We start from the raw sequence: 22955 nt of genomic DNA, 5'->3' as shown, positions 1-22955 counted from the left end.
AGTTATTGTCTACTTCTCTAAGCTTAATTATATGCCTTTTACATTGACATTTCCACATAACAAGTGATTATCAAAGGCATGTAATTAGGAACAGAGGTGTATGTTACTAATTTGTTCTAGCGTGATTTATGTTTAATAGTACTAATACTTGAATTGAAGTGTACATTGCTCTTTGCCAAACCACAATTAGAAATTGACATGGTAAAAAATTTAATAAAGGGCCAATTTTTAAATAATTTGCTTATGGCCTCAAAAATTTTAAAGGCGATATTAATATAGATCAAGTATCGCTTTTTCCTTCTTGTTGGTCAAAGATGACTATTATTTTCCCAAATTTTAAACGGCCCAATTTAGTATGTAAAAGATGTCTATCAAAGATGGATTACTTCTCATTTGATTCCTTTCTTCCATTACTATAAAAATATTGAGTATTTAGAGGACGTAGGACACTATCTAAAGGCTTAAGACATAGAATAAGCAAACACGTAACAACGAAGCCAAAACAACCCACTCGACCAAGGTGCTCGTTCGAGCAAGAGGGTTCTCATTCGAGCACTTCCATGCTCGTTTGAGCACACATGCTGTGTGCTGACAATTTGTTTCTAAAGCTTCTGTATGTTGGTTTGGGCATTTGCTCGTTCAAGCACCATATGTGCTTGTTCGAGTACTTATGAAATTTCACATCAGAAAGTTTTCAGAAGTGATTTTGGTTTATGCTCGTTCGAGCACCTCAAAACAGTGCATATGTTCGTGGATCAAAACTTCGTTTCATGGAGTATTGTGTTGTTATGACTTAATGATTTATTTGATTATAATATGATAACCATCAGATATAATTAGTAAATTGATTTGGATGAAACCATGCCACATTACACTATAAATAAGAGTGGGTGCATGAGATCATTTACACTTTTGATCATACTTGAACATAAATTCTAATTCATCTTTCTCTCATTCTCTTGAAACATAAAAGAGAGTTATAAACTCTTTCATTGTTATTCTGATTTTATTCTCTATACAAACACATAATCATTTAGTTCAATCGATTTGTACTAATTGATTGGAGTGATTAATTGTATCTCATTGTGAAATTTCATTCTCATAACCCAAGTACCTTTGTGGGAGAAATATCACAATAAAAAAGCTTGTAGTTGCCTTCGATCTATATCAAAATTTTAGAGTGACATTACCGTTGCAAACAAATCTTCTTTATAGTATTGTGCAATTCAAAGTAAGAAGTCCATTATCATACACAAAAGAGACACTACAAACATCATCTTATATTTGTAGTTTATTTTCAGCGTTATTATTTGTAATAAATAAAACCAAATAAGTCTTATTAAAAAAATAACTTTAGTATGTAGCAACACTCATTACGTGTCTTAAAACTGATCTATATTGTGGTGTGTCTTCCACCTGTCATGCTATCGCTAGTAATCTTTCCATGGATAATATTGAAAAAAAACAAGTGATACAATACATGAATTTTGAATATTTTTCAAGCTCTAAATAAAACCCAGAGTGTAAACAAAAGCTTGTGTATCAGTATTTTTAGCATCCTTCAACAGCTTCTTAATTGGTTGTTTTCACCGAATCTTCGACACATTTGAATTTCAACTTTCAACAACTTCTTTAATAGTCTCTTGCAATTTAAAATTTCAACTTGTTACATGTTCTTTATTGTTATGATTGGGAATGATAATTTCATTTGAAAATCTTGAATTGACATAAATTTAGTATTTGGTAAATTAATAAAAATCAAATTTGAATTTGTATCAATTTCATCATTCTATAAAATAAAAGTTAGTTAAAATTGAGAATTTAAGAATGACTTTCCACAACTTGTCATTTTCAAATTCTTTATTTATAATTTCATAATTATAACTCTACAATTTAAAATAAAATACTTATTCCCAACCTAATAAATTTTGATTACTCGGATTTAGTCTTAAATTTGAATTATTCTTTTCTATCACAATCAATTACCTGCAATGCGCTTGGTAACTTGCACATAAATAGCATATAAACGAATATTTATTACAACAACAATATTATATTATGATCATATCTAACATAATAACCTATATAACTAATAAACCATTAAACTTTGAATAATCTTGACTAACTTTACTAACTTGACTTTCATCGCATGTAACTAATAAACCAATGTCATATAAATGCTTTATTTCCCCCTTATTTTAGTCCTTTTATATTATTATTTTATGTAAGTTACAATTTGATATGTGTTGTCTCAAATAAATTTTTATATAAACTGTTGACTTTAAAGAGCATGTCGTATCATTTTTGAGCCATTGAACCTCAAAGAAACAATCAACAATCTCGAGCGATACAAAGTCAAATGTTCAACAACAAACCAAAGACAAGTATGTTGAAAAAAGTTATATAGTGCTTCGTTCGAGCCCCCAAGCTAAATAGTTGGATCGGGCAAGTTAGCTCACAAAAAGACTTAAGGCTAGCGCATTCCTAATTCCCTAACCACATAGCTCTATTGGACAGTGCCTACAACTCCCACACACATTCCTCGCTCCAGGGCACACTTCAGTCCACACCCTAGGCACCCGGGCATCCCAGTGATGAATGTTTGATCAAGCGGCATAAGAGTACTTCAAAAAAAATATTAGCACATTTAAAAACAACGTTAAATATCTTTTTGGTTTATGTGTCAGAAAAATCAGCGTATGAGTATTCATTTAGACCATATTTTCTAATTAGGCGCCTTTTAAGAGTGATCGTTATGTTTTTTTTTAAAAAAATTTATTAGTATTGTTAAAAACGACGTTAAATACCTTCTCGAATTGTATGTTGGGAAAATCAGCGCATGACCACTCATTGCGACCATATTATCAAATTAGACGCACTATAAGGATGATAATGACATATATTCCTTAGCACCAATATTATACTTTAAATATCTTCTCGATTTGTTTGTTGAAAAATCGATGCGTAAGAAAATAATAAACACTATTTTTACCCATTGTAATGACTTTTTTGAAAAAAATAAGTAATTCTAAAATTATTTTTATAATAATAAAATAAATTTTTATTAAAATAACTAAGTATGTACTATCTATAAATTTAAAATAAATAAGAATTTTTTTAAAAATTAAAAAAAGGAAATTTCATGTATGAACCTTGAATTTTTTGCTTTTTCACGTGGTAAACAATAAATTCACGTGGTGATCCTAAGGCTTCAACTTTTTCACGTGTTAGACAAAATGTTACATTTTGGTTCAATTAAATACTCATTTCAACTGGAGTACAAAATATGTGGCCAATTAGGATAATCGCTGTAACAACCCGACTTATCGTTGACTGAGTAAACTGGGTCATCACGGGATTTATTTTCCAAGAAACTTAAATCTCAATTTCAACTTGTGCAAAGGGGTCACTAGTTCTATAACATAGCTAAATCAAATAATTCTCAAACCAAACATCTAACTAGAATTCAATGTAATCACAAAAAATCATTCTAAAAGTCCAATATAACCAACACAACCAAGTCTATTATACATTTATTAAAAACCTAATACAATACTACAACTTCTCACGTACTCAGCTCAATATAATATCCATGTAACTCTAATCATCACCGCTAACCCATCGTTCCCGACCGGTTCCGATCTGTAGTCAATCTAAAAGATAGAAACAATAGGGGCTCAGATTTAACTGAATGAGAAGTAACAATCCAGAACAACAAAACACAATAATTCAAATCATAGGTTTAAAAACAACATCAGTTTCCTAGATCTATGTCCGCACAAGGAGTCTAGTTGAGAGGAACATCCATAGCCCTAAGGCTATGTCACTCTCGGGTGAGGCTAGTCAGTATTTGAATGACAATTCACCTCAAAATAGGGAGTAAGGGAGATTTTCCCTCTACTCTGTCAATGACCAGCTCGTGAGCCCAATCCATTGACCATATCAATATCAGCATAATCATTCATAACAACTTTATCAACAATATAAATTTAACAAACTTTAATAAAACAATTTTTAAAACTGAAGTCTGGCCAGACCCTTTTTGAGGGACTGCTACTACTCACCAAAAGATGCTTCAAGGTGTCAAGACCGGCTCACCACTGTTGACTAGAAGGCTCATCGACGTAATTGTGTCCTGAAGCATGACAATATCATAACGTCACAAGCGTGTGCTCGATGCTACTATACTAACATATAACTTATTACATCTCCCTTAAAACTAAAGATTAACCAACAGTCATGTTTTAACATTTTTAATCATCGAGATAGTACATATTCTAATTCTTAATTCGGCATTTACATTTTATTAAACTAGAAGTAAACATTCAAGCCCACAACTGCTATCGCTCTAAAGAACTAATAATCCTTCTAAAATATTAAATCATCTAACAATTAGCTCTTGACGAGTACCCATAATAAAATGATTAATCTCAACTTCACCTGAATCTATTAATCAATATAATATCCATCTCTTACAAGAGTGCCTAACTATCCAATTAAATAACCATAATTATTTTATCCACAAGAAACTCGTAATTTATTCAAGAACATCAAATTACTGGATACTTTACCATTAGCATTATATTCCACTTGAATCCCAAAATTTTCAATGACAATCTAATATTTCAATATCCAATACTAATCTTAATTTTTGGCCAATATATAACTAAAACAAGGGTCATAACCAAGTCTTGAAATAAAAAGGCAATCTTCACGGTTAAAGATTTGATAATTAGAGCTATTAATGAAACAATAACATGATATAAGAAAAGATGGGTGTGTATACTCAATGTAAACATTAACAGTAAAAGAAAACAATTAAAGCAAGGAGAATGTCTTACAATAGTCAGGCGTCAATTAGAGGAAGATGATGATGTTTGTTGCTGTGTATGTACCAGAAACTAGGAGAAAACACAGGGAAAGAAAGAACGAAGAGGGAAGGTGTTACGTTTCTGTTCAGGGCCTTCAATGGGTTGATGTGTTGCGTTTATTTCCAAAAAGAACAAGAAAATCAAAAACTTTGGTTGTTGCTCCATCTTCGAAAGTTTCATGGAAAGAGCAAGGTTCATGGCTGCTCAGATTCGATTGGTTCTAGATTCAAAAATTCAGAGGTTTATGGGAGACGAGGCTTCGAAAATTCAGAGCAAAATGAGGCATTTTGGTTGGCTTCAAAAATCAGATGAATTAGGGTTGTGCTTTCCTTCGAAATTTGAAGACAAAGGAGAATAGGAATGAGAGAGAGGGGTTTTGAATGGTTTGAGGAGGAAGCCATTGTTGTTTTAGTTCTTGAAACTCATGAAATTAGGCTTTGAAAAGTAGTATTGAAGAAGATGGTGATGAATAGTGCATGTGTGGGAAAAAAACTGATTTTTAGGGCAAATAAAATAAATAAAATATCAAGAAATAATAAAGGAATTATTAAAAAAAGCTTCTCTCTTCACGATCATATCATCTCTCTTAACGATCCATCTCCTTGGTTTCTCCATACCCGTATGGGTGGACCCGCCATGCAAGAGGGCATGGACGGCCGAGAAAAGAGGCAGCGGCGAAGGGAGATGTGTCACCCACCAAGGTAAACACACAAGCAACCTTGGACTGTGCTGAAATCACAGTCTTCACGAAGACTCAAACCCTAATTCCCAAATTAATTTGGGGGAAATCAAGCCAAGTGACGAGGGCAGGACCAGCCACCTTCGTGGAAGAATATCGTCCAGAAAAAACCGCTTACACCCTCCAAACACCAATATAGGGCAGGCGATGCACAGGAATTGATAGTTTCAGCGACCATGAATCCCGTTGCCAATACACAGCAGACGCTTGTAGGCACCACATCACTCGGAACACAATCAGGTACTTATCTCGCATCTCGTACCATTGGTAAAATTACTATAGAGGATATTGTTAATGAAGTCAAATTCTTTGAAAATGTCGTTGTTTGCTTTGTGGTTGGTTCTAATCCCCCCTACATGTGATTGATGGTTTTGCAGAAGGATTTGGAAGGACTTGAATATTGATAAGATTGGTATGGTTAACAAAGGTGTATTCTTAGTGAGATTTAACAACAAAGAATCCTAAGAAAAATCTTGTGGTATGATTGGAATATTATTTGATAAAAAACCATCCATTATCAAACCCTGGAATGCCACCATGTCATATGAAAAAAACAGCCTAACAACAATGCCTATATAGATCAAATTACCTAAACTTAATGTGAGATACTGGGGTGAAAAGACTCTTCGCATAATTGTGGGCTATCTCTGTAATGTGATTAAGTTTGATATAGCTACCCTGAACATTGATAGAATGTGGTATGCTAGAGTACTGGTTGAAATGGACATATGAGTAATTGTTTTACACATATGAGTATGAGGAACTTGTAGTTCAGCAGGTCGAGTATGAGTGTGTACCATCATGGTGTTCGAAATGTAACCAGTTCGGGCACACCAATGTAGAGTGTAGGACTGGATTACCAAAAACCACACATCAAAAGAATTTGAATGTGGATGAGGATGGCTTTAGACATGTCAAACAAAAATGGGTGAAGAAGAACAAGTCTAAGCCAACAAATGACAACATCCAGCAACACAAAAGTGACACACCTATCAATGAGCAAGAAAAGGAAACATGTAGGGGTCCACCCGATAGTAGGGACAATGGACAGGATATCAGGAATAAAAGAGTATAATAGCAGGGCAAACCAAAACGTACTCAGGAAAAATTAATATCAATAATGGTTTTGAACTGTTGCAAAATATAGAAGAGAATGCAGATGTGCAGCAAATGATAGAGTATAATACTAATGAACATATGATGGCATTAGAGAATGAAAAAGAGGTAGAGGGAATGGAGGGGACTAACCCCAGTCACCCTCCAAATGAATAACATCTTAGCTTGGAATGTAAGAGGACTGAATAAGGCAAAGAAACAAGAGGAGGTGGCTAGATTCATATCTAACCACAACATAAGCCTATTTGGTCTTCTTGAAACGAAAGTAAAGAGAAACAATCTAGGTCGTCTTTACCAAAACATATGTCCAGGATGGTGCTTCACCCACAACCTTGATTGGCATAAAGGGGGTAGAATTATTATAGCATGGAAAGGTGAGGATATAAAGGTCGACATCAAGAGATACCATAGCCAATACATCCATCTTGAGGTCTTCCCTTCCTTTGATAAAAAATTCATGTGTACCTTTGTGTATAGTGCCACAAATAAACATATTCGACAAGATCTTCTTAACCACCTTGAAGATATGAACCAGGGGACCAACATGCCTTGGATTGTCCTAGGTGACTTCAATTGCATTGCTAATCTCAATGAAAAAATAGGTAGCCCTCCAAGGCTACATGAAACCATGCCTCTGAGACATTGTATGGAATCGTGTGGTCTTTATGACCTTAAAAGCAACGACAGATTCTTCACCTGGAACAACAAGCAAGCAAGGTCATCTCGGGTTATGAGCAAGATTGATAGAATTATGGAAAATAATCTTTGGGAAGATAACTTCCCAAATGTGAAAGTCTCTTATCATCCGGAAGGGGATTTTGATCATACACCGATGCTTGTTTGCTTCTTACATCCCATTAATACAAAAAAAACCGTTCAAATTCTATAATCACTGGGGGAACAAAGAAGATTTTTTGGAAACGGTCAACACTGTATGGCACGTAAAGGTGAATGGATTTTTGAACTATTAGATATCAACGAAAATGCAATTGTTGAAAAAAGTTTTGAGGAACAAATACATGCGCACTCATATTGAGGATAATCTTAGGCAAGCTGAATGCCACTTCAATGATATCCAAAATCAGCTGCACTCTGATCCTCTCAATCCTTTGTTAGCAGATCAAGAGCATATGGCTGCGAGAAACCTGAGAAAAATCAAAAGCGACTTTGCTTTGCACACCAGCCAAAGAGCCAAGTTAAAATGGCTCAAGTATGGTGATGATAACACAAAATTATTCCACAACAACATCAAACAGAGAAGAAATACTAACACCATCCAAACTCTCCATATAGACGGCAACAAAATCACTGATTAATGCGAAATTCAGCACGCGTTCATTCAGTACTTCAAGGGCATCCTGAGTGGCAAGCTTACGAATCGGCAGAGGATCCATATGGACATTATAAATGAAGGCTCCACTTTGAATGCTCACCATAGCCAACTCCTCAACCTCCATGTTACTCATGATGAGATCAAGAATCAACCTCCATTTTACTCATGATGAGATCAAGAATGTTATGTAGAGTATTCCTGATACTAAAGCTCTGGACCTCGATGGCTACAATAGCGATTTTTATAAAGCGGCATGAGAGACTGTTGGCAATGACATTATAGAGGCTATTCATCAATTTTTTGACACAGGGGTACTCCTTAAAGCCTGAAACGTGACTGCAATCACCCTGATTCCTAAAACTACTCGGCCAAATGATCCCGGTGATTTCAGACCGATCTCATGTTGTTATTTATTTACAATAGAATGAAACTAATTTGAATGATATCATTTGTAGCTCGCAGGGAGCTTTTGTTGCAAGGCACAACATCCTTCACAATATCCTACTCTGCCAAGATATTGTCAAGCACTATGAATGGAAGAACTGTCTGTAAAGCATATGATATGATATGATGGATTGGGATTTTATTAAAGACATGATGATAGCCATGAAATTTCCTGAAAAATTTGTCAGCATAGTCTACACCTGTATCTCGACCGCTTAATTTGCTATTATGCTAAATGGTCAGCCTTCTCAGTTGTTTCAGTCAAGAAGAGGTATTCGACAAGGAGACCCAATCTCTCCCCTTCTCTTTGTCATAAGGATGGAGTATCTTTTTAGAACGCTGAAAGCATCCAGTAGATCGAGCAGCTAGCTTTAAATATCATCCAAAATGCAAAAAATTGGGGCTCAATCACCTCATCTTTGCAGATGACCTGATGTTGATGTGCAAAGGGGACTCTGCATCAATACAGGTTCTAGTGGAGAACATCGATGCATTCTCTAAGGCTTCTGGTCTCACTGCAAACCTTGACAAATCTGCTATGTTCCTAGCAGGTGTGTGCATCAACCAGAAACAGGAGTTGTCTACTTAGTTTCAGTTCCCCCTTGGTAACCTGCCTGTGAAATATCTTGGTTTCCCCTTGTCCTCCAAACGCCTGTCTGCTACAGACTGTGAAATTCTTGTAGATAGGTTGACTGAAAGAATTAGTATGTGGCATGCCAAATATCTAATATACGCAGCAAGACTTCAACTGATAAATGTAGTTCTCGTGAGCATATCCAGCTATTGGTGCCAAATGTTCATCCTCCCCAAGAAAATTCTAAAGGAGGTGAATAATGTTTTTCGAACTTACTTGTGGCACAGAGACACTAGCACCACCACCCCTGGGAATGTTAGTTGGGCCAAAGTCTGCTCCCTAAAAAAATTTGGTGGCCTTGGCGTGAGGAATCTTGAAAGCTGGAACCTAGCTGCGATAGGGAAAATCGCCTGCCATGTCAGCATGAAGCACGACTCATTGTGGGTAAAGTTGATCCATGAGGTATACATGAAAGGGGGACAATGGAAAGCTTTCAACCCACCTATAACCTCGAGTTGGGCGTTCAAAAAAATGTGTCATGTGAAAGAAAAGCTTTGGGCTTGGATGGAGCATAGCAGCTATGCCATAAACGAGGTCTATCAAAATCTTCACATCTCGCAAAAAAAGGTGACATGGGCAAAGCTGGTATGGTCCAGAACTACACTCCCAAAAACAAGATTCATCCTTTACTCTCTTCAACAAGCTAAAAACCAAAGATCGGCTCTATAAGATAGGTGTAACCCCGAATGACTTGTGTCCCCTCTGTTGTGATAATAGTGAATCAGTCAATCATCTCTTTTTGCCTGCAGTTTCAGTAAAAAATGTCTAGATGCCACAATGGCTTGGTTTGGCTCAAGTGTCAACATTTTCTTTCTTAGCAACCTCGCATCGAAAAAATAGAGAGTTATAGTGGCAAGAAGGAAAATAATATGCACTGCGCTAAGTTGCCTAGTATACCACATATGGCAATGTCGCAATGAATCCATATGGCTAGCTTAAGTGAAATCCATTGAGACCATGCTAAGGAACATCAAATTAGAAGAACAGGCTCGATCCTCCTTTATTTGTGCTAAAGAAGTTGATAGGGATGCTAGTTGGATGTATAGGACCATCATTCATGTATAGTATAGTTTTTGAGTGTCTATTTTTGACTCTATTTTGATTTTTGAGGCCCTCCCCTTTCTTTTGCACATGAAGAGTGCGGTTTGGAAACCCTTCCTAAAAGGTGTGCCTCTCTGGCAATTTGATGCAACCTAATGTCAGTGGTGGCAGCCTGGACTTATGTCCTGTAATGCTTTATGATTGATTAATGGAAATTTTTTTCTTATTCCAAAAAAAAATAAAGGAATTATTATGTTGGATATCCTTTAAGTCCAATACCACTTATCTAATTTCTTCTAGGTTTGATCGATTAAAATTCTATTCTTAATATTTATTTTAAGTTCCCAATTCTAAATTACTAATTTCCCAAATGTTACAATCGTAAGTCATTATGTTTGGAAAAATAGAGTAAAGTTAACAAAAATACTTTCCTTTTGACTACCATGTGGAAAAGTTGGAAATTTAAGGTCACCATGTGGATTAAAAAATGTTTGTCTATCACGGGAAAAAGTCAATAATTCAGGGTTACCACGTGAAATTTCCCATTAAAAAATATAAAAAGTCAAAGTCACTTATGTAATACAAAATTCAACAACTTGACTATAATGCTTAGTTTTTTTATTTATAGTGACTCTTTTTGATTTATGGCCACTGTAACACAACAAATTATTCGCACCTATAGTTTTTAAAAGTCTCAAACTTCAAGGTTTTTTTTTTAATGAATGATTCTTTTTTTGTGTTTGCCTTTGGCCTACCTAATAGCATTTTACACCACTTTACTAACTCAAGATCGTCTTTGTGGAGACAACTCTCACTTATCACTAATAATGGTATTTGAGATTAATATTGTTTTGTAGTTATTTTTTTGCATAAAAGGGTTTTAGCAAATTGACAAATACCTCATTCCTTTTATATCATGTGTATATTGTATATAAAAAGGTAAAGGACACTCCTATTATCCCCACAAGGCAGAGTGCGGACAAATCATACCCGTTTTCCTTAAGGAGGGAGTAAAGAGGATGCGCGCAGTCAAGATATCCCTAATCGTCCAGTAGGGGTCTAACCCCAAACCTTATACTCAACATGCAGATGCTCTATCGATTGAGCCACAAGCGTTTTTGGTGTATAATGTGTATACTATTCAAATAATAATAAACTGTAATACTACACAATGTCAAAGGAAATCAATAGTCTCTTTCGTCTAGACCACTTACTCTGACGCCCCGTTTGATACATGGTATTAGAGGGCGGTAATGGTAATAAAATTAAGTAATGAAAATTTTGGTTGTTTTGATGCCTTCAATGGTAATGGATGGTAATAAAATAAGGTAATGAAATTACCAAAAAAAGTCATTTTCATTACCATCAAACAACATGGTATTAGGCGGTAATGGTAATGAAGTATTACTGTGGTAATAAAATAAGGTAATGTTGTTTCGAGCTGAAGAAAAAAAATAATGAAGAAAAAAAAGGTAATGTATGTAATTATCCAAAAAAATATTATTATTAAAAAAGGAATCATTAGATAGAATAATTTAGATACAATAATGCTTTTAGATACAAATATACAATAATGAAACTAAGAGTCATTACCATTTTTTATTACTAACAACCAAATGCAATCAATGGAATATTATCTTCCATTACCATTCTTTAGTCATGCAAACCAAACAAAAGAATGTTCGTTACCAATTCTTATATCCATTCCTTCATTACTATTGCCATTACAACATTTCATTCCCATTACTTCATTACCATCAACCAAATGGGCCGTGAATGCTATGGATGACGATTAGATTTCCAATCATCATATGCTAAATGTAGAATCCACAATGGATTTCATTTAAAGATTCTAGTTGATGTTAGAAGTTTAAGTTAAGAATAAGGAGAAGGATGATGATAAGTTGCACACTCAATTGGCTGCACATAAACCACACATTTACAATGGAGAAGTTAACCTTATGAAATTTAAGATTTGAATTGCAAATATGGAGAATGTATTGGAAGCCATGAATTTTCAAATGCACTAAGGGAGGAAAATGCATCCTTTTATATTAAAGGACAAATAAATCTATGCAGGTGGACTCAAAAGCCTCTTCTTGATTATATAGGAATCACTTCAGATTTATTTTTTTTTGAAATTATTAAGGGATATATTTTATCCCGACTATGCTGAGAAAGCTAGAGGATGAGATTGCGTAGCTAAAGCAAGGTAATCAAAGTGTAGTGAAGTATACACTGACCATCCGTTTGGTTGATGGTAATGAAGTAATGAGAATGAAATGTAGTAATGACAATAGTAATGAAGGAATGAATATGAGAATTGATAATGAAGATTCTTTTGTTTGGTGTGCATGACTAAAGAATGGTAATGGAAGATAATATTTCATTGATTGCATTTGGTTGTTAGTAATAAAAAATGGTAAACTCTTAGTTTCATTATTGTATATTTGTATCTAAAAGCATTATTGTATCTAAATTATTCTATCTAATGATTCTTTTTTTAATAATAATATTTTTTTGGATAATTACATACATTACCTTTTTTATCTTCATTATTGTTTTTCTTCAGCTCGAAACAACATTACCTTATTTTATTACCACAATAATACTTTATTACCATTACAGCCTAATACCAGGTTGTTTGAGGGTAATAAAAATGACCCTTTTTGGTAATTTCATTACCTTATTTTATTACCATCCATTATCATTGAAGGCATCCAAACAACCAAATTTTTTATTATTTAATTTTATTACCATTACCGCCCTCCAATACCATGTACCAAACGGGCCATGAAGTCTATAGAATTGGCGAGGTATGTAAAGTGAGGAAGAAATTTTTTACATTAAAAGTGCTAAGCTTGTCAATGTAATTAGATATAAAAAACGTAAATAATTTAAACTTTACTACTTGAGAAATTCATATTTTTATATGTTGGGAAATTCAAATATATTTAAGCATTATTTTGATAAAAAAATTATTTACCACCATAGAACAAATTATTATTTTTAGTCTTGCATTTGTGAAAAAAAAAAAGAAAAAGTAAGTGTAGGAGTTAAGATCTTCACAAGGGCTTGTAGGCAGCATTCACACACAGCAGCAGATTTGGTGCTGTATTCCTGCTCAATATTTATTCGCCGCAGCGTAGAGAGAGACCGTACTCTAACGTCCGCAGCGCCAGTCACTTCCAATTTCTCTCTTCTTTCGCTGATCTACGCTGGCCTCTAGGTACGTTTTCATTCTCTATCTGCTAATTTTTGCTCATTTTTGTTTACATTACTATCCTTATCCTTCCAATTTATTATCTGAACTCTCACTTAATTTCTTCGATTTTAGTCTTTTTTTTCTGAACTAGCCGAAGATCGAACTCAATTTATATGTGTAAATGTCACTTTTTTGCTTCCATGGATGAATGTACAACTATCTTGCAATAATTTATCGACTTTTCATCGCTATAGTTTTAGTCGATTTTACCATTTTGTTTGTTTAAAGTCGTTAATAATGCTAGTTTTAGTTGAGCCTTTTCTGGATTAATGATTTAATGATTTGTGAAGCCAAAAGGACGAGCTCAAATTATATCGCTAGTTGTTTTATTTTTGCTACCATTGATGTATATACCAATGTATTTGGTACTATTGTAGCAATATCGAACTTTACTGTTGTCGGAGTATTATTCATAAATTTATTTTGGTTTGAGTTGATTCCTCTATTAATTTTGGTCGCATCTCGCTTGTTTTTCCAGGAGTTGACATACTGGGGAAAAATGGACCAGGTCTCCTTTTTAGTCATTTGAGAATATTAAGATTAGTTTTAGCATTTTTTGAGGTATATGATTATTCTGAAAATTGGTAATATTGACAGTATGAAAAAGTTGAGAAGATTGGTGAGGGAACTTATGGTGTGGTCTATAAGGCGCGCGACAAGGTTACAAATGAGACTATTGCTTTGAAGAAAATCAGGTTGGAGCAGGAGGACGAGGGAGTTCCTAGCACAGCAATTAGAGAAATCTCCCTCTTGAAAGAGATGCAGCATGGAAACATTGTGAGGTATACATTTTTTTATTGCAATGCCATTTTGGACAACACTTGAAGTAGCTAATGTTGGATGATGATACCATGATAGAAATATTTCCCGTGCCTTCTCTCATTAATGTTGCTAAATATATACATGAGTACATGAACTTGATCAAAGGGCCCACTAAGCTATAAAATATGAAAAATTATTTTTACAATAATATTTTTTATCATCAGTTGTCTCGGTTTTATTCTAGCTAGCATTGTCCTTTTTAGTTTTTGGACAACCCTTGAGGTAGACATTCATTTATATTGTTGTTTTCCAATGCAACATTTGTGAAAAAGTGGGAGATGATGTAAGTAAAGCAAAGAGTTCGAGAATTAGGTATTGTCTCAATTGGAGTGCAAGTACCAATTTTCAGGAGAGATCATGAGTTTGATTCTCACCGAGTCCTTGTTTGGCAGTGTTGACCAATGTCTTCAAAATAACCCAACTCGAAAAAAAAAGGGTTGAATCCGACCGTGATGTGAAGTTGATTGAGTGAGTTTTAAGAAGCTTTTTGGCTGTAAAAATCAGATTTAAGCTCTGTATGATGGTGGAGAAAGAAAACATTTGGATTTTGTGGCATTTGAAAGGAATGCATGGGCATTAGCTTAGAGTGATGATGGAAACAAACAAGATTCTATTTGTTACTCCAATAATTTGGTTAGACTTGAACTATTAGGAGGTTTCTTTTAAATTTCAAAGCAATATTTGAAGGTATAATACTTTGCTGATACTAATGGTTTAAAGTTGTGGTGCTGATGGTTGGTGTATATTGGTCATAGAGTTGGATATCAAAGGAGAGAGTTTGATAGTTATAGGAAAGTAACTTGAATTTGAATCTATGATCCAAAGCAACTACCATTCACAACACACTCTAGGATAAATGAATAGTAAAGAAATCTTTAAGGAAGTTGCGTCTGTTATTTTTGATTATTCACCTGGGTATGAGTGAAATGTGGCTCAAAAGTCTAGTCTATATTCCAGCTTATTGATAGCTGTGATGTTCTGAGAGTAATCTCTATAAGCAGTACGTAATGTATATTGATGACAATGCAGCCATCCAGGTCTATTCTGCTCCATTAGAGGTTCTTGTATGATTTCTATTATGAGCTTTGGCTGGGGATTAATGGGTAATAGGAGCCAATTTTTTTATGTTATGATAATTTATGGCATTCTTGTTTTGTTTGATCTGGCGCATGTCTATGCTGTGGTTCGTGACGATATTGATGAAATTGGACAGGTTGCAGGATGTAGTTCACAGCGAGAAGCGCTTATATTTGGTTTTTGAGTATCTAGACCTTGATTTGAAGAAACACATGGATTCATGCCCTGAATTTGCTAAGGATCCACGCATGATAAAAGTAAGGTGTTACTCCATGATTAATTCATTTTAGAGTTCTTTTGGCCTAGCTGAATTTTTTTCATTTGGGTTTTATATACTCCAATAGTAGGAAGTTGTTATGATAATTTTGCTCCTTTATTGTGGAAAGATAATTTTGGTTCCTCCGAGACCATAGCTTGTTATATGGCCTCTTTTAACATGCAACTTTCCTTTTCTTTTTTTTTTTTGATCATTTGTGGAATGTGTATGAGACCACGTGACATCGCCTCAATACCACGAAAGTGTTTCCCACCTCAATGGACAAGGGGGCCGTCCAATGTTTGCAGCCATTCCCTTGTTTAAACAAAGAGGTTGTATCCGATGATTCTTGATTGTGTTGCTTCACATAAATATAAAGTGTATAAGGTTTAATAAGTATGGACAAGACATCTCCGTTTTTACTTGCATGTGTTTGAATGTGACATTTTTATCTTGTGTTGACATGAAACATTGACCTTTTTCAGAGGTTTCTTTATCAAATTCTACGAGGTATCGCGTATTGCCACTCTCATAGGGTCCTGCACCGAGACCTGAAGCCACAAAATTTGCTGATAGATCGTCAAACTAATGCACTCAAACTTGCGGATTTTGGATTAGCAAGGGCCTTTGGTATTCCTGTGAGGACTTTTACTCATGAGGTACAGCAATGCAAGGACATGAATTTACTAAATATTTTGAAGTTGTAACCGTTACGGAAACATGCATCGGCTAATATATTATTAAGTAGCTGTTGGGCTCAGTTTAAAATTTTAATAAAAATTTCTTAGTTTAAACTCGTTTATGTTTGCTCGCTAGGAAAATCTTGATTTGCATGCATAATTATGATTATGACTATTTTTCATCTTCAGTCTAGTGTCACCTGTTGGGAACATGCTCATTTAATCTCATCTCATCCACCTAAAAAAACAAGGAGAGAGAGCAGAAAAGGAAAATTTTGGATAGATAAATGTACATACAATTTAGGGAATACTTTCCTGATATATATTGTTAAGCGTTAGCTCTCCCATTTAGTTGCTGTCATTAGCTGACTGGATCACTGTTAACATGTATAGTTCTACTGGCCAAATTACTGAGTTGTATGTGGATGTTTTAAAAGTTTAATTGAACTGTCTGTATGGTTTTAAATGGTTTTTATGCTCCTTTCTAGGTGGTGACATTGTGGTACAGAGCTCCTGAAATATTGCTTGGATCTCGCCATTACTCCACTCCAGTAGATGTGTGGTCTGTGGGTTGTATTTTTGCTGAGATGGTGAATCAGAAACCATTATTTCCTGGAGATTCGGAGATTGATGAGCTTTTCAAGATTTTCAGGTCTCAGAGTTCTTCCTTTAATTATCTTTGATTTTTATCTTTTACTTTGCTTGCGATCTTTTCTTTTAGAAAGGGTATCTGTAATCCACACAACAGATGATGACGTGTGATTAGGAGATTGTTTAGCTCAATTGTTCGCGTCTCTCGTGAAGCAACTTTTGAAAAGGCTACTTGGGAATTTTCCCTTATTTCATGTGTATGCTTGTTTGCGTGGGTGTTTATACACACACATTCATCTACTAACAAACTTCATTTAATACTGCATATGTTGCTTCTTTTGTTTTTTCGCGATGGCTTGAAATGCTGGCAATCTTGGCTTTTGCAATCTTGTTCTTTTTGAATTGCTCTTGGATATACTTATATGTGGATTCTAAATTTTCCTTTACAGGACCTTGGGTACTCCAAATGATGAGACATGGCCTGGCGTGACCTCCCTACCCGACTTTAAATCTTCGTTCCCTAAATGGAATCCGAAGGTTTTTCCTCTTCTATATCTCAGCTAAACAATGTTTTTCTATTTGTCTATTGATGTTTTGCTATTGTCATATCTTCGTTCCGTGTGTTATAGGATCTGTCAACAGTGGTACCTAATCTTGATCCAGCTGGTATTGATCTTCTTAATGTAAGTTTTTTCTCTTTTCTCATGATTGCTTTATAATTACCTTGAATGCGAGGATCAGTTTTGATTGCTTGTCAGTGGTCTAAGTAATATACTTCCCCACTTTATGACTCCCTAAAAAGCTGAGAAGGCATATGTTGGCAAAGGAATTGCTACTTTCTGGGCTGCCTTTGTTTTCTTTTTCTTTTTTTTTTTTTCCTTTTCTGTCTATCTTCTTGTGCGAGCCCTCACATTTCTATCGTAATAATTGCTCAATTGATCTCTAACTTGCAGCTGGCTGCAAAGATCAATTTCATATTGATACATCCTATCGAGGCCTGTTTTTTCTAGTTTCTTTGAGTTTTCAGAAATAAATCTCTCCCATGTGTCTCTGAGAGTGTTATGCTTCTCAAATGGAATTTTTATGCCTTGCCACGTTGTCCTATTAGCAGAGTTGGTGATAAAAGATTTTGCCTTTCGCACCTGCTTAGTTTACACTTGGATCTGTGCAAGCTTGTGTGAGGCCCAACTCACTCCTTGGCCATCCCTCTTTCTGGGATCGCGCCTCTTCTAGGATACAGATCCTTCACTCTTGTGGGCATTACAAAGCTTGTGTTGCCTCTTGATTGTAGTGCTTGTGTTCCTTGGCAGTCCAGAAACATAAAAATGCTTGAATTCGGAAACAATTCCTAGTCTTCCAAAGTAAACTAAGAGGGAAAAGAGACAAAAACTAAACAATCTCTTTATCTGCCTCTGCCAATCTGAGGTGCGCTGTCCTCCTGTGAGGTTGCAAGCTCATGAAACAGCCTCCCCTCATTTTCTCTTGGTTTTGTGTTGATTTTCTGGTCTGTTGGTGCACTGTGTTTTAAGTGGGAAAGTAAAGAATGACATTAGACTTTTGCAGTATGACTTTGTGGCTTGTGCTATTCTCAAAGGTGTTTTTTGGTTGCGATAGCTTGCTAACTTCATATAATTTCATGAGATTATGTGGAGTATACTGCAAATTAGCTGTTCATTGTTATGTTTTTGGTTTCAGAAAATGCTTTGCTTGGACCCTAGCAAAAGAATTACAGCCAGGAATGCACTGGAACATGAATACTTCAAGGACATTGGTTTTGTACCCTGATCGTGTTTCTCCTTCCAGATTATCTCTTGTGAATATTGGGAGTCTTAAGGAAGAAAAATTCTGCCGATTTAATTTTTTGCAAGTGAATTGTGTGTTAGTCTTATATTATTATTGTAGATTTTTTTTTTGTTGCTATGCTTGTTTTTTTCTCAAGGATTTTGTGTGTAATTGTCAAGACTTAGGATTGAGAATTGTGCTACACCACTGTGATATGCTTATTATCTCTCTTCCTGGCGACTATTGAATAGTTGATTGTGGTTTTGTGACAAATTACTCTCTCCCATCAACACAAGAAAACGTAAAGCAAAAATTACACGAATATTGCTTTGAATTGGATGCTTATCTGCCATTTATATTGAGGCATCAGCTAGTCGTAGTTTATTCTGTGCTGTGGTTTTCTTACTCAAATTTAGTCTTGTACAAGTTAAACTATTACTACTATAATTCTAAGAGAACCAGACTGCAATGAAGCAAATTAGAGCACATCCATCATGATTTCGGCGTAGAGCAGGAGATAACCATGAACTTGTATGATACCCTTATGCATGGAAAAGTACGTAAGGGTGCAAGAGACATTTGAAGAAGCTTTGAAAGAACTTGAATACCATAAGAGATATTTTTTTGTTATTTATTTATTTTGTTATTTGTTTGTTATGGTGATTTGATAGATTGTTATTTCTTGCAAAGGAAGTTCTCTTAGTTTGTATATATATTTAAGGGGTGGAAAAGAGGACTACGCTTGTATTGAGAAAATTGTTCACTTTTGAGAGCTTTTAAGTGTGCTCGAAATATTCTACTACTATCCTTTACATAATACTCCTATACTATTTTCTACTGCTTATCATCATTATTTGTGTCATATCCATATGACGAATCCGCCCAACCCCCTAATACACACCCTCATAGTTGTTTATGGGTGGGCTTGGACGGGCAATGGGCTAAGTCTAACTTAAAAGATTTATCAAGAAAATTTGAACTAAATAAATAAATTAAATAAAAAATTCTTAAACTAGGCATGGGGGAACATAATTCCCAAAATAAAAACAAAAGTTTCATAGCTATGGATTGGATCTACTCGCTGTTAGTTACAGGCTAACAGCGAATAAAGTACACCTGATCAAAAAAAGTCAAGCTCTTTGTTGGCTGTTACTAATAGCGAACACAGGAAACTCTGGTCAAATAGAGTTAAATTTTTGTTCGTTGTTACTAACAGCGGACGAAGGTTTGACCTTGGGGCAAATGAATTAAAATGATTTAGGAACAAGTTATAAAATGCATGACTTCGATGGCCTGACAGTTCATCTAAATTCTGAGGAGGAAGACAAGAGACTGTAAACTAACAATTACGAGATATATGGTTCGAGAAGAAGATGAAGATTGAGCATGTAATCAATTACATACAACCCCATGAATACTATTGAAGATTGAACATAAGACCTGCACTAGAATAGTTGTATTTTACAAGGTTTGAAGTCGTCTCCCCAACCCCAAAAGTCTGATGCCTCCCATTCGGTTTGCATCTGAATTCCGAAGCTAACATGAAGTTTGTCATCGGCCAATGAAAGAAACAGAACTGGGTATGGGTCTGAAAGAACAGAATAGATAAACAGTGTTCCCCTAAGAAAAATTTATGCATCGTTTCCTTGATCCCCCTTGCCTATGGATTAATTTAGTGCAGATTTTGCCTTAATTTGATTAGACCTTAAAAGATGATAAACAGATTCAGTGGAGCCACATCTTTTTGTCTCAAGTTTACCAAGTCCAACCGTTTCCAGATGTCTCTTCAAATATTCTACCAAAAACAGAAACAAAAGGTCATTTGGAATAAACTTTATGATCGAGACCCTTTGACTCGAGACACAAATCATTGTATATTTGTATTCGTCATAATCACGTTTCATTCTTATAACTAGAATCGTCGAAATATTCCCATAATCAAAACATTATCTAAGATGCCAAATTGTTAGGGGAATAGATTCTGTGTTTCTCCAACTTGTTAATAATTTAACTTCTTTTTCTGTGTTTACTTTGCCTATTTATTTGGAATTTAGATGTATAACTTCTCATTTCATAGCAGATATATCAAAATTTTGTCACAAACAAACCACCAAAACAATGAAACACTATCAATACCATCATTTTGATGATAAGCAATATCATCATGGAGAAATGAGCATTACAAGTGATGATTCCAGTGAAGACGAGCACTCAACAACACTTGGTATCCCTGAAATTCGCCCAAGAAGTACCTTTATCAGTTATGAAACAATGAAGCACGATAGAGCAGGTGGGCGTAAGCCATTTTCATCATCGGCAAACCCCTGGCATCGTCCTAGGAATCGTCCTAGGAATCCCTGAAAGTGTGAACTGAAGCAGTGTGTGGTGTGCAGTACTTGCTGAATTTGTGAGTAGTGTTTTAGGTGTGTTGGAATCAAGATTTGTAGAGATTTAGGCTTGATTCAAGGTGTGTGTGTGTATGAGTGAGATGTCAAATGTGTTTTTTGGCATCCACTTGACTTGAGTGTGTTTGGTACTGGCTCATACATGGCTAGTGCCTAGGGTTAGTCATCCTGGTACTGTCCCTCTCAATTTACTGCTACTTGTATAAGTTCAGAGTTGTTTATATTCAGCATTCATCACACAATTAGTATATCTCTTTGACCGCACTCTCCTTTATGGATACGAGTGCCGTTTTTCTGTCCTTTCCAAACCCTAATCATAATTTTTCTATGAACGGGATACACTGGGTATGATGATGATGATGGATTTTATATGTTTAACTTCTCTTTGAACTAAACTTTCTCAACTCATTTTCAACTAATTATTTGTGTACCAAAGCAATATGAAAGGTGAATTCAACATAAAAAATGTCAAGATAAAGAGAAAATTTGAAAAAAATAAGATTATTTAAAAACTTTATTCAAAAAAAAGCTTCGTTCAAACTTTATTCCCAAAATAAGCGTCCTTAGCTTCAAAGCTAGGCTTGGTGTAAACTCGCTCTTATTAACAGCTAATTAAAAGAAATGGTCAAAATTTTAGTCAATGGATATGTCGCTGTTACTAACAGCAACCTAATGTTTGACTGGTCAACAAGGTCAAGTCGTTGTTAATAACAACGACTTCATGCGTGTTAAATTTTCCAGTTTTCCTTCTTCCTCATTTTAGTTTACTACCTCATTCAACCTACGAGATCTCCCTCTTCTTTCCACCATTAAAATGAACTTCAATCCTTCAATTAATCTCATAAAATTCCAAGTTTCTACTACTAATTAGTTCTATCATCTTCCTATGTTCACTTAAGGTACTATTTTTTTGTGTTTTTTTCCTTTTTCGAAAATTAGGGTTCACAAAATGTTCATGAACTTTCACATAAATGCAGGTTCTTAAACTTGCAATTTACTACTTCTTGTTGATCTACAGCTTATTAAGGTACGTTTTTATTATTTATTTTTTAGTTCTTGTTGATTTTATATTGTATGTTCACTTATGGTGGTCATTTATACTTAAACTCTATGAATATGTCAAATGTACTTGTTATTTGCCATGATCTTCATATTGAGGTTGTTTGTTCATGAATTTAATGTAGAAAATGTTTGAGTTTAATGTAGAGAATATTTGAATGCAAACCCTAAATTTGAGTTTAATTTAGAAAATGTTTGAATGCAGAACCTAAATTTAATCAATGTTGTTATGCAGTATATATTTATGAACTTTATGGTGATGTTGATTTTGTACGTACTTTTGTAGAAATGGCTTCATTTCGTGTGACTGTTGTATGTTTTTGGAATGGTTCAATTCGATCAAGTAGTAGCAATATTAAGTATGTTGGGGGAAGACGTAAACTGTTTGCATGTAACTCAAACATGGATTTGAATGAATTTAAACATCTTATATGCTCTAATATTGGCATCGACACTACAAGAAGTACTGTTAATGTAAGTTTTAAGTACAATATGAGTGGAGAATTGTTAGCTCTTCCGGTTGAGGATGAGGAGGCTATAGATGCAATGTGGGAGTATTCAAAGTCTACCTCTATTCCTTCTTTAGAGTTATATGTAGAAGAGGTACCCCTAGGGAATCAAGATGTCAATGTTGTAGAAAAAAATGCATTCCTGAATGTAACTTCTTCTGCTCCTTCTCATACGCCCTTCCCTAACCAAGAAACCCAAAATCCCATTATGCCATGTTCCTCTTCTCCTTCTAATGAACCCAATCAACTTCAAATTCAAGTCTCAAATGATGATACTTTTAACTTAGAAGATACAAATGAGCCTTGGGGTGATGTTAATAGTGAGAGTAAT

At 34.9% G+C, this 22955-nt stretch overlaps 1 protein-coding gene across 1 annotated transcript; it reads left to right on the top strand.

Moving 5' to 3' along the window:
• The first annotated feature begins 13125 nt into the window (after window positions 1–13125).
• Window positions 13126–19460, top strand: LOC130811003 (cell division control protein 2 homolog). The gene is made up of 9 exons (XM_057677129.1): window positions 13126–13407; window positions 13922–13951; window positions 14041–14225; window positions 15479–15599; window positions 16084–16257; window positions 16767–16930; window positions 17319–17406; window positions 17499–17552; window positions 18565–19460. The coding sequence occupies exons 2-9, from the start codon at window positions 13943–13945 to the stop codon at window positions 18652–18654; spliced, it is 885 nt and encodes a 294-aa protein (XP_057533112.1). The 5' UTR covers window positions 13126–13407; window positions 13922–13942; the 3' UTR covers window positions 18655–19460.
• The last annotated feature ends 3495 nt before the right edge of the window (window positions 19461–22955 follow it).

The sequence above is a fragment of the Amaranthus tricolor genome, chromosome 4, assembly GCF_026212465.1.
Source record: "Amaranthus tricolor cultivar Red isolate AtriRed21 chromosome 4, ASM2621246v1, whole genome shotgun sequence".
Classification (NCBI taxonomy): Eukaryota; Viridiplantae; Streptophyta; class Magnoliopsida; order Caryophyllales; family Amaranthaceae; genus Amaranthus; species Amaranthus tricolor.
The sequence above is the reverse complement of the archived record's forward strand: the minus strand, read 5'-3'. Positions and strand labels throughout refer to the sequence as shown.

What these genes read in the sequence shown, in the direction of transcription:
- LOC130811003 (XM_057677129.1), top strand. An exon ending in CAGCATGGAAACATTGTGAG is followed by an intron (nt 14,226 to 15,478) that starts GTATACATTTTT and finishes GAAATTGGACAG; the next exon opens with GTTGCAGGATGTAGTTCACA. An exon ending in TGAGGACTTTTACTCATGAG is followed by an intron (nt 16,258 to 16,766) that starts GTACAGCAATGC and finishes GCTCCTTTCTAG; the next exon opens with GTGGTGACATTGTGGTACAG.